At 40.9% G+C, this 12,464-nt stretch overlaps 2 protein-coding genes across 2 annotated transcripts; one reads left to right on the top strand and one right to left on the bottom strand.

Annotated features, from left to right (window-relative positions):
* Window positions 1-97: 97 nt before the first annotated feature.
* Window positions 98-2,206, top strand: LOC128252569 (tRNA (adenine(58)-N(1))-methyltransferase catalytic subunit TRMT61A). Its single transcript, XM_052980362.1, has 3 exons — window positions 98-355; window positions 410-868; window positions 1,845-2,206. Exons 1-3 carry the CDS (start codon window positions 187-189, stop codon window positions 2,168-2,170), a joined length of 954 nt encoding a protein of 317 aa, XP_052836322.1. The 5' UTR covers window positions 98-186; the 3' UTR covers window positions 2,171-2,206.
* LOC128252572 (uncharacterized) lies at window positions 2,175-3,836 on the bottom strand. The gene is made up of 2 exons (XM_052980365.1): window positions 3,055-3,836; window positions 2,175-2,556 (listed from the first exon to the last, which is right to left on the bottom strand). The coding sequence occupies exons 1-2, from the start codon at window positions 3,411-3,413 to the stop codon at window positions 2,220-2,222; spliced, it is 696 nt and encodes a 231-aa protein (XP_052836325.1). The 5' UTR covers window positions 3,414-3,836; the 3' UTR covers window positions 2,175-2,219.
* Window positions 3,837-12,464: the final 8,628 nt, after the last annotated feature.

Genomic DNA, 12,464 nt, shown 5'->3' on the forward strand with positions numbered 1-12,464 from the left:
CATTACAATTTAATTGTTAATGCGTCCAAGTGTGAATGCACTGCAGTAGAGTTCTTCCTCAGCATAAACACATTTTACAACACTGAAGGAATATCGATAGCCTGTTGATTGTATCAAACTTCCATTCCTTAAACACGCGCTTATTTTGTAAATAATCGGGAGTTTCGTTTGTTTTTAGCTGAAAATATGAGTTTTCTGAAACCGAAGAGCCACATAGAAAAGGGCGATGTGGTGATATTGTATTTGAGCGTCAGTTCGATGCATGCCATTGAAGCGGTGCCGGAGATAGTGAACAAAAAGGGCGAAACTATTCCCCATATTTTTCAGACCAATTATGGCTCGCTGAAAGTGGAAAGTGAGTTACTGCTCTTGGGTTATTTGAATTTCCTGATTAAAATCCCTTTTCTAGATATTATAGGCGTAGAGTACGGCAGTCGCGTGGAGCTCTCCAAGGGTTGGGCCCATGTCCTCCAGCCCACGCCAGAGTTGTGGACCCAAACACTGCCACATCGCACGCAGATTATTTATACCCCCGATATTAGCATGATTATCCATCAACTGGAGGTACGACCGGGTGCGGTGGTCATTGAATCGGGCACAGGATCAGGATCGCTATCGCACTACTTTCTGAGAGCGCTGAAACCCACTGGACACCTGCACACCTTCGACTTTCACGATGCTCGAGCGGATCAGGCACGCGACGAGTTCCGGCGTCATGGAATCGCCGACTTCGTCACCGTCTATCACCGGGATGTGTGCAATCTGGGATTCGGCGGGGAACTGGATGGAAAGGCCGATGCGGTCTTCTTGGATCTGCCCGCACCCGATCTCGCAGTGCCGCACGCCTTTAAGGCGTTGAAACTGTCCGGTGAGTGGCCAACATCGCGTTGACAACTAGTTGTCAGCGCCCTTTTGCGGGCAATCCGGCAATCAAGCGTATATGTTGGGTTAGTAGTGATGCCAAGAGTACATTTATAAATTACGTGGCTTAGGTACAAGTTGCAGACGAAAATTATAGGAAATGTGCGAAGAAAAGGCTTTCCGAATTATTTATATATATATTTTTTAGTTAAAGAAAATGTTAGTATGTGCATATTATTAAGATAAAATCTTACAGTCTTAATGTTTCTAAAAAATCTCGTTATTGTACAGTAGATTTATAATATATTAATGATAAGTGGTTAATATTCTAGTATACGTTTTACAATGGTAAGTAAAAGACATGTTTTAAGCCGTTTTTCTATTTCTGTTTTCTCAAAACATGTTCCTAGCTTAGACAGATATTCAGAAATAATTCAAAGAGCTTTGAATGTACCTAGTTAAGACAACAGGTACAAATAAACTACCTATGTATATCTCAACACTGTCGGTCAGTCAGTCAGTTATCCATCCGGTAAGCCAAGGATCCAGTCAGCTAGTCAGTCGGGCTGCCATTTCACCGTGTTTGACATTGAATGAGCCCGCTTTTGACACTTGATGCGGCCAAGGCAGGCTGACCGGGCGAGTTTGTCATTAGGCGGATGGAAACTTCAATTGTTCAGCAGGCTTGCACCGGACCTAGGGAACTACTGTATTGGAACCTCAAATGAAAAAATGCATGCAAATCGAATACCAAAAAAGTAAGGGAAAGCTGAGTGGGTAGGTCCATATTTGGAACACCTTAAAAATCATGGTATAAATTGTATAATTTTTACAAAAAACATGAAAAAACTTTACACAGTTAATACTGAGGAGAAACAAGGAAAAATCAGTTATTTCTAGAGGTTTTATATAAAATGATATATTATATTTAAATAAATCCATTCCAAAGTGTAAACCTGATTACACCTTCTCTTTTTCTGCAGGTGGTCGCTTTTGTTCATTCTCGCCCTGCATTGAGCAGTCGCAACGCTGCATCCATGAGCTGACCAAACTGGGCTTCAACGAGATTGTCTCCTTGGAGGTGCTGCAGCAGGAGAACGTGGTCAAAACGCGCACGCTGCCCGTCATCGATCTGGAGTTCCTGAAATTACCCAAATCCGATGAGACGACGACGGCAGCCAATGGAGAGGAAAGCAAAGCGCCCAAGGAGGTGAAAAAGTATTTGACCTCGAGTAATCCCCAAACGCTGCCCGGTCACACGGGCTTCCTCACCTTCGCCACTTTGCCACCGAATATACCAAAGGCATGATGAATAAACTTGAATTTATTTTTATTTGACCCACAATCCACGAGCTTCATCATTCGTCGTAGGAGTAAGAGTAGGAGAATTCCTCGAAGAACTTTCGCTCGCTGGTCTTAACGAATCCGCAGTGGTAGCAGCGCTGCTGCTTCACTTGCTCCTGGGTCTTCCGGTTCCAGGACTTCCTCTCCGGCGCCCAAGGAGTGCGCTGCTCGGGAATGGCCACCTCGGTGCGCTCCGGATTGCCGCTGCAGGTGGGACACCGACCCACGACAGTTGGCTTGGGCAGCATGCCGTAGATGAGCGGACCCGGCGGTTGTTTTCCGTAAATGGTGACTATTTCCGGGAGGCTGGAGTACGGACGGGTGGGAAAGAGTTTCTCGCGGTTAAGGAAACTGAAATGCAGAAGAGGAATAAATTGAATGTGAGTAGACTTAAGATTAAAACTTCACTGTGGTTTATAGTATTTAGGAGTTGGGTCGATATATTTTAATATACATTTTAAAACTGAAAGAGAATTCCAGCTACGAAAGATAACATGACATCCAAAAAAGTAAGCAATATAACTCTGGTAAGCTAAAACACAAAAAAAAAGGAAAGTGTTAAAAGTTTCAGAAAAGAAATTAGAAGCTAGTCATACAAGTTATTTCCGATTTATAAGTTGCTAGGGTGAACAAAACAGGAAACATTTTGAGATTGTTTTTTTGTGTATTAATTAATTGCCAAGCTTAAATAATATAACAGAAGTATAGTTTTTGAATAATTTTTTCTTTAACTATTGCTGATAATTTTTTAATTTTTATATATGGAATTAATGGAATTTGAAATTAATTCGTTTAGATTGGGCTTTAACCCGGGCATTATTTGAAATCCGGAATATTAGGTTTACTCACTTGGGCCTTGGCTCCAGCCAGAGGTTGTTGATGCGCTTGGTGCGCATGATGTCACCCAGTTTCTGGAGGAGTCTTAGGTTCTCCCGCTCAATCTGCTGCTGGCGCTCCCGCTCGACCTGCTGCTTTTTCCACTTGCGCTGCACATGCTGGTGGGAGCGCGGCGAGTGGGTGTCGATGGCAGGGCGGGCGGACATGACCTTCTCGCGGTGCTGGGCGTACCGCAGTTGCTCCCACGGCTGCTGAAGCAATTTGTCGCGACGCGAGATCATCTTCGGTGGTTCGGTGGAGGATAAGTGTTGATGGGATAGCGGTTCGCTGTTTTGTTTAATCCACCACCCCGAATCGCCTATGTTTGCCATAACAAACAAACAAGCGATGTGTGTGTGTGCGCGTCCATAACAACCTTGCCAGGACAACGGACACTCGACGAATGTTGCACCATCATGCTGGGATTAAGTTCAACAACCAAACAACCAAACAGCCAAACAACCGAACAACCTAGAAGTCCAGGCGGCGGCCGCTTTGCTCAGCTGTCCGCCGAGTTGTCCATCCGCGCAGAGTGACATCTCCAGTGACTCTTGACTTGCAAATTTGCAGGCCACTGCCAGTGCGGTTGTTACATAATTCTGGGCCGCTTCTGCTGCTTGTTAGGTCCACCGGTATTGGGATTTCTGTGTAGTAGCCGCTCTCCTCGAGAAACACCGGACTTTGGTGCTTTGGTGTGGCGGCAAAAGTTCCTTTCTTCTTTTTCAGCCGCTGTCGCTGCTGCAACTTATGTTGCTGCTGCTTATATGTCAACAACTGGTTGCCGCCGTTCTAAATACTCCTCGTTTAGTGTTTTGATGGATGTTAAGTGCCAGCCCCATATTGAATTCAATCATTTTGCATCGATGGAATTGGTTTCTCGGTAGTCGTTCAGTTTTTTCTATTTTCATTTAAAGGACTTGTGTCTCGCTTTGATCCAGAAATCCACTGTTGTTCTCTTTCCCCTTTGATTAGCTAGTAAAAAAATTACTATTTAAAAAGTATCCTCATTATTTCCAAGTGAACTAAGCTTTATGCTTAGGAAATCTAATATTTTTTTTTAATATTTATAATACTTTTAATATTCATAGCTTTTTTTACTATCTTGACTTTTGGCTCCTGTACAGTTCAACTGCCACTTTTCAAATGGAATAAGCATTTTTGAGGTACATTTGGATTAAGCCAATCCGTTTTGACACGCAATTTGAAACCAGATTCGATAAGGGGTTCAAGTGAATTTTATTTATGGCTTAAACGCGTGAAGTATTACACCAATATAATAAACTGTCTGTTTTTTTCTCATGGCTTAATGTTGTTTCTTTGGCTCATTCCATAATTTATTTTGTGCTGCTAGTTAAACTTAATTTTTTACCTATAATAAGGTTTGTGTTTGAATAAAATATTGAATAACATTGCATAATGCAGTTGCATAGACTTTGTGCATTGGTAAAAATAATTTGTTCGTTTTGTTATAGCAATTTACCTTTTTTACCCAGCCCGATCGAACCAGAATTTTTCGCAATGATATCAGTAAGGCGATCAAAACACTGTTTGTTTTTATGAGTTGCCAGCATTGGATTTAATCATTTTCCAGCTTGTTTTCTTACTACTGCCCCCTGCCAACTTACCAACCACTTGCAATTCCCATCGATCCTGTCAAAAACCCAACTCGGCGCAATTGTTCTCGTTTGAAGTTGATTAGCCCCCCGTTGTTGCTTACAAAATGTGTCTATTGTGCCGGCCTGCAACAGGCAACAGCAATGGCCCAGTGGATAGTACGTGAGTTGGCAGTATTGGGGAAATTAAAAGGTCCACGCCGCATTATTATTGGCCAGTTAATTGGAAGATTGGTAATTCGATATCGACAGTGTTGCTTATCACAGCTCGCCTTTTTAGGTTGGCCCATCCGGATTATCTTGTTTGATGAATCGACAACTGTAACGAATTTCCACCATTCAACTCCGGAGGGAGTCCGATGGGTCGGCACTTTTCACCTTTGGCCAAATACGCTGAACCGCCCGCTTGACTCGTCACTAAACACCTGCTTAGTTGTGCATAAATTTCATTTGGATATGATTATTTTTATTGAAAGTTTTTTGCAAAATGCCATATAATTGTGCCGGCCTGGCTCTGTGGTCCCCACTGACTGTTTGGGTGTATGTGTGTGTGTCTTAGCAGGGTGCAGCCTTACACCCGCCAGCAATATGGCCAGTTTCTCACCTTTAGAAGTCGGCCCCAAAGTCTCCGATAGCGAGGGACGAGCTTGAAATTGATGGCAGCCAGTGCCGCAGTGTGGGTTGCAACGTGGTGATAATGCGGATACCCTTTAGAGGTATGCAATTTAATAAAAAGTTGGCCAAACGAGGCAATTATTGGTTAATAATATTGTGAGTTGTTACATACAATTTGTAATTTGTTGTGAACACAGGTTGCTTGCCATTTTCATTATATATTGCAATCAATTATTGTTTATTTTTTTATCGGCAAACGTATTTTAAGCATACGAATTTTATATGTTATGACTTACTTTTTTTTAAATAGCTACATATGTTTTTTTTTTTTTTTTCAAATTTAAGTCCATCTTGCAACATTAAAAATGTATCAGAATTGTTTGGCAATCAACACAAAAAATAAATGGCTAAAAAACATTACAAACGTATGTGTTTGGAGCATATGAATTTTTTAATTTAGAGATTACATTTTTTTAGATAGCTACATATATAACTTATTCATTTTTAAAATTTAATTCCATCTTGCAATGTTTTAAATGTTTCATATTTGGTATGTGTACAAATTTATTATTAAACTACAATGTGTACACTATTTGTATAACACTAAATTAAACAAAAATCGATCTCTGCACTCGAGAACCTATTATAAACTCTGTTTATTGTTTTTTCGATGGAACATATTTTTGGCTCATTTAGCCAATTTTGCAATTGACCCGATAAACCTGCCCTTATGTAGCAAGCCCTTTTGTTTTGGTTAGCACTCGAAAAGCGTACAAAGTGTATACATAGAGTACTGGACCTTGGGTCCTGTCCATTTATTACAACATGAGCCGGCAACAGTTGAAAACTGCGATTTGCTGTCAGCTAATAATAATAATTTCGATATTGAAAATACGTTTTCTTAGTTAGGTACGACACTAAACGATTTCGCCCAGTCGTCGGCGGTGCAGCAGTGCTAAAAGTCAGGCAGGCCACAATGCAAGCACCACCGACAGCACCACCAAACGAACCACCAACCTGAAGTTGACCGTTGGTGGGGGCGTGCTATTTGCTGCCGCTGCTTCTTCCACTCCGTCTACCCTTTTTTTTTTTTTTTGTTTTTGCGGACAGGTGGTGTGTGGTGTCGATGTTTTGGCTGGATCGTCGACTTTTGGCTCAGACTGTGTGCAGCCCATTGCCCATTGCCCGTTGCCCGTTGGTGTTCAATATGAGCCACAATTGAGGCATTTAATCGAGCATCTCTTAACACGCCTTGGAATGTTGACTTATTATTGGCCCAGCCAGCCATTCGTACTCCCTCCGCATCCGCATCCGTATCTGTATCTTTTGGTGGTATGGTGCCTGCCACAGTGTCTGTGGGCCTGCAAGTCCATGCTGAGTCCACAGTTTGCCGTCCAGAGAGTCTTGCGTCGGTGTCAGGAGTCTGTAGTTACCTCACAGTAAAAGCGTTTATCATCATTAGACTCAATCTAAAGACGTTTTCGGCCGGGGTTATCATGTTGATTATGTTGTGTGAAAACAAATTACATTTCTTCTTGCCCTCGCGAGATTTAGCACCACTTGCGGTGCGGTGGAGGTTCTTTTTCCGCTGCTGGCTAATTACGTAGATGATCGCTGATTTCAATTGTGCTTATTGACAAACCAATTGGCCAAAGATGCTTTTTTTTTTGTTTTGGTGAAAGGAAAGGCTTTTCCCCGTGCCGTGAGAAAAAACCGTGAAATCGAACAACAGCGAAAAATATTTCCAATTTGCTAATGGCAATAATTGTTTCTACTTTTTTTTTTCCTTCAAGTACCAATACTTGCCTATAATTTTTTCTTTTATTTTTTTATTTCGCTTGGCACAGCTGTGTTCTATATAGTTGCTGTTGTTGCAAGTGGCATTGCCTGCAGCTGCAACAACAACAGCAGCAACATTGGCGGCACCAGCAACGTACAACAGCAAGAATAACTGCTTTAGCAAGGTTAAGTTTGGCCCTGACTGCCTGATAATACTGCTCAGCAAAAGAAGAGTTTGGTTTAATCAAGATTAATATTAAAAGAATATATTTAAAATATTTTAATAATAGTTCTATATAGATAAAAAATATCAACTATGACTAAATATAATGTTATGCTAATGCTTTAAAACAGAAAACCCTTTTTGCTACATAATTTTGTTTTAAGTTTTTATATATTTCAAAAAGAAATAAGTTTATATATGTATATGTACATACTTACAGTTCTTTTTGCTTGGCAATAGAAGTTTAATAAAATTTATTTCAACAATCAACAATTTAGAAGGTTTTTGTAGCACAGTGTAGTTCATTTGTCGTGGCGTGGAAACCAAAAACTCCAACTCCAATAAACATTTTATGCACTTTTAAATGCAATGCATATTGTAGTTGCACCGATAACGTTATAATTTTTTTTCAGCTTTGTTGTTTTAGATTTGTGCCACACACAGACATTCGAGAAAAACACAAAAGCAAATACAGAGGCACCAATGTCAATGTCGCACCTTGACGCCACAACCGATATATAGATTTTGAAGCCAACTTTTTTGTCACAATTTATTGCATTCGGGTTAGAGTCGAGTGTTTGCCGTTTTTTTTTTTCATTTTGCCTGAATCTGTGTGGCATGGCCATTTTATCTTGTCAACGCAATCGCCTATGAGTGTTTCTTTTTTAATTAATTAACAACAATCGCATGGGTGTCAATGGCATGCACATGCCTTTGTGTGGCATACTTAGCTCCCATGGAATCGGATTCTAATGTCCAGTAAATGTTGAAAGTGAGTGGGGGAAAATGCCCATTTTGTGTTCAACCCAAAAAAAAAATGCAAGAAGTTTCTCCGGCGCAAAACAACTCAGAGTTATGCAGAAACTACAACTCAACAGGTATGCAATGCCAATCAATAAACTTTTGCAGTGAGAAGCCGCGAGGAGTTCAACTCTTTGGGTTTCCATGAGAACTAATTGAGCCATTTCGAGGTCTATGATAATCGTTTGTGATGCAGCAGCCGGCAGAAACCAACTAGCATCCAAATCCAACCAAGCCAACGCCTTCACATTGTCCAATAGTCAGACTATGTCAACTTGAAAGAACACAGAAAGAATAAATATCTATATAGATTTTTTGACAGTCTACTTAAAAAAATAAATATGTTAAGTTCTGTAATAGCTATCGCTAGTTCCAAACTACAACTAATTTATTTTTGTATAGTATCAGGGATTAAAAATGAAAGTATAAAAATATTTAATAGGAACTAGAAATTATGATAGGTTGTTTCATTATTTAATAATTTAAATGAAAGCATAAAAATAGTATATCAGAATAAGAAATTAAGATAGAATGTATCATTAGATAGATTTTTTTGCCGTGTGCAATAAAATTAAAGTTTTGTTTATGAATGGAATTACACGACGACATTTAGATGGCCAAAAGAGCAGCCAGGCCGGGCCAACGCAGCTGGAAATCGAGAGGCCGCGGACTCGGCTCAGATTCACAGACACTTCATCTAAATGTCAGGCCATATCTAGCGACACTCGCAACACTCGGATTCGCACTAGCTGGGTATTGTGGATTGGGAATTGTGGATTGGGGATCGCGGATTGCGGATTGCGGATCGGTTCGGTCTTTGGTACTTGGACTTGGACATCTCCTGGTCTCCAGTCTCTGGTCTCCGGTTGTCGGCTCTCTTTGGCGGCTGCTTTGGCCAAATCAATTGAGCCGCCTTCCCCCATAAACGAGCCAAAACAAATGACTCCGACTGCCTCGAGAGGCTGCGACTGCTCTGCTCTGGGACCCGGGGCAGCTCAAGATCATTAGTATAATTTAAGTAAATTAAACGCAGCGATTAGGTTCGGGATACAGCGCTCTGGCCTGGGTAAAATAAAACCAGGCAGACAGTCAAGTCAGCAGGCGCAACAAACGGCACCAGCACCAACTATTCCCCAATCGCCGTTGTCGGCAAAATGCTTGTGTTTATTTAAATTTATTGTAACATTTTCGTTGGCGATTTCAATTTGTAAAACAAGCGAGCAAACAAGCTGTTAAAATATAATGATTGGCACCAATGGGGCCCAAGGAGTTTGGGGGAAATCGGACTCCAGATGTGGGTTAAACTGGCCGCATATGCTTATCCGATTCCCGGGAGATGCTTAAAGCGAATTTATGCGGCGTTTAGGCATTGTCCGGCCAAAGTATTTTCGCTTTATGATTGCCATGAGCAGTCGAATGCATAAACCATTTGGCATTGAAAACTATCGGTTAGCATACATTGTGTTTTTGGTTTTCCTTTTTTTTTTCCTTTTTTTTTTTTGCTGAACCAGTAGAGTCGCTGGCTTTTTCCCACACAGACAATGGGCCAAAACGGCGACAACTGAGTCTGGTTCGGTTGGTCTGGTCCCGAGTCTTGTGTCTCGGATCTCTCCTCATCGTGTGCAATATGAGGAGCGATGCAGCTCCGACTCCGAGTGCAACTGCAACTGCAGCAGCGATCACAAAAGCTCGCAAGGAGCCAGACAGAATTACAAGAGCAGGGCTTTGGAACAATGCTGAATGCAGTCAGTTCAATTGAATACAGTGGGTCAAATATTCAGGTTTTTATTTTTGACCCCTTTGCGAAACACAGCTTTCATTTTTTAAATTTCCACATTCATTTTCGTTGTGTTCAATAAATTACAAAATTTTAGTTTTTGGATTAAAAGTAAGTAATACTAATTTTAAACATTCCATTTTAGTTTTCGTACAAGTTTAAATAAGAACCAGTGAAACCAATTCAATTTATTTTATCTTTTGGAGTCATATAGAAATTGGGCTAAGAAAAAGTTAAGTAAATACAAAAATACAGAAACTTCTTTTAACAATGTTTAAATTTCATCAAACAATATACAAATTTATAAATATAAAAATCGATTAAAACGAATCAACCAGATCCGTTAATCAAAATCTGGGTGTCCAAATCTTTCACATGCTGTATAATTCTTAGCCACTGTACTATAGCAATTGACAAAAGCCTCGAGTACTCAGGCACCAACTGAAAACAACAACCACTGCAGTGAAAAGAACAAAAAGCGAGTAACAAACAAATAAACAGTCAGTAGAGTCAGACACAAACAGCAATTCATATTTGCTCTGATTTATATGGCGTCTAGAAGTTTTCCATTTTTATTATGTATCATTATTATTATGATTTTTTCCCAGGCGAAAAGGCCGTAGAGCAGACTGGGTTTTTTGTGTGCCCCGCTGGCCGGTGTAATCAATCAGCAGGAGGAGCTACGAAATGGCGGTACTCCCGGTCTGGTTTTTGGCTTTCAGGATCTCGCCCTGTGCGAGTTGGGCGAAAATTAATGTTCTTTAATTTGCAAGTTTGTGTCCTAAGTCTTTCGTTTCGGCATGCCACACACAGGCTAAATTGGAGTCGAAAGGAGGCGGGGTGGAGCGGAGCGGCCTGCTGTTGCTGTTGTTCCCCAGAAATGTCATTAAAGCGCCACACAGATCTTCGCTGGGTGTGCAAGCGCTATTTGATCTCCACTGAGCCAATGTCAATTGCTGGCATCGCCCGCGAATCGCTGAGACAACAGAGAAAGATCTGCATAGCTTGATATTCTAATTGCTGAAATTGTTTGCCACAGACAAGTGTGCTTGTGTGCGGGCTTGTGGCTGCCATGCCCAATGAATAATCATCGAAATCCGTTCGTTGACAAAACCAAACAACAGCCGGAGTACACTGAACGTAATTGTTTCTTTAAATTTTGCTATAAGTCATTCCAACCCTTGATTTGTTTTTGAGACTTTGGTTATTCATTTTTAGGAAACAATTTGGATTAAAATATTTTTGAATTTTTATTGTTTTTTTTGTTACTTATTATATATTTATTTAGCACTTTAACCATTGCCTTTTTTATTTTTATGTAAGAATAGCCGATAGTTTGAGTTTGTTTGCAGAGTTTGAACAACTTTAAATCTTATTCACTGCTAAACATTTATTTCCAAAGACAAAATGGCTTACAGTTTTAAAATCAAAAATTCTGGGCCAATAAATGTTGATGTCCTTAGAGTTTTTTCTGCGTGCAGGACAAAATGGGATGCCTGGGCTACATGGCCCTGTGTCTCCTGCCTCTTTTGGTGGTCCCTGCCTCATTGGCCTCCTCATTGTGTCGCACTGATCCAAATCGCATCAAATTTTTCGCTGCACTCGTTTTCAGCTCAGTTTTCTTGTTCCCCTCGATTTTTTTTTTGGCTGGCTGGCTGTGTCTGCGGGTTTCTCCTCCTTGCTCTTTGGGCTTTTCAATCAGATATGAAAGCTGGAGCGCGTCTTCGCGGTTGTTGTCGCAACGCAGTTTTATTTTTAGTTTTTTTTTTTGGGCCTTTGACTTGATTTTCTTAATTAAATTTTTTTGCTACGCCGCTGCCAAGGCTGTTGCCGATCCTTCGGCTCCTGCCGATGATGATAATGGGGGTGGGGATGGGAATGATGTGTGTGTTTTATAAGTCGTATGTTGTTGGCTCAGTCGCTGATTTGAGGCCCTTGATTAGGCATCGCTCGTTTTTGCCGCAGTTAACACACTCCCACAACAGTGCCCTGAACGAAAAGTGCATTCACAAATTTGGCCAGTCAAAAAAAAAAAAAACACCCAACAAAAACGGCCACCAAAATCAGCTTCTTCTGCGGCAAAATCTTAGGAGCCATTACGTGCACTTGGCCGCTCAACAAGAACTTGAACCTCATTAACCCATCAGTCTCCCCCCACCGACAACAATTTGACCCCGGCTCAACTCCAACGTAATGCCAGCCAACCATCCACATCCACTTGGTCCGAAGCCAACATCATTTACATCATCATTCACAATAAAATAAAAGTGCACACGCCCACTTAAAAGGGCCCCATAAATTGTATGGAATAATCAGTTTCAACATAATTTATTGTAATTTACGAGTGTCGGCCAAAGCGGTCCACAAGTATATATATATTTTTATGTGCACACCGTATAGCACTGACATTGCCAGAAGAGGAGTCGCCTGGGCCTTTTTTATAGAGCAGCTAAATGCTACAAATGAAAATCCTAAACGAAACATTGAAAGCATCTTGATAAGAAGTCGAGAAAACGGCAGGCGAGCATTTTTTTGTTTAGCTGAAGGAGAGAATAAAAGTTGAACTCCAACCAAA

The sequence above is a fragment of the Drosophila gunungcola genome, chromosome 3R, assembly GCF_025200985.1.
Source record: "Drosophila gunungcola strain Sukarami chromosome 3R, Dgunungcola_SK_2, whole genome shotgun sequence".
Taxonomy (NCBI): domain Eukaryota; kingdom Metazoa; phylum Arthropoda; class Insecta; order Diptera; family Drosophilidae; genus Drosophila; species Drosophila gunungcola.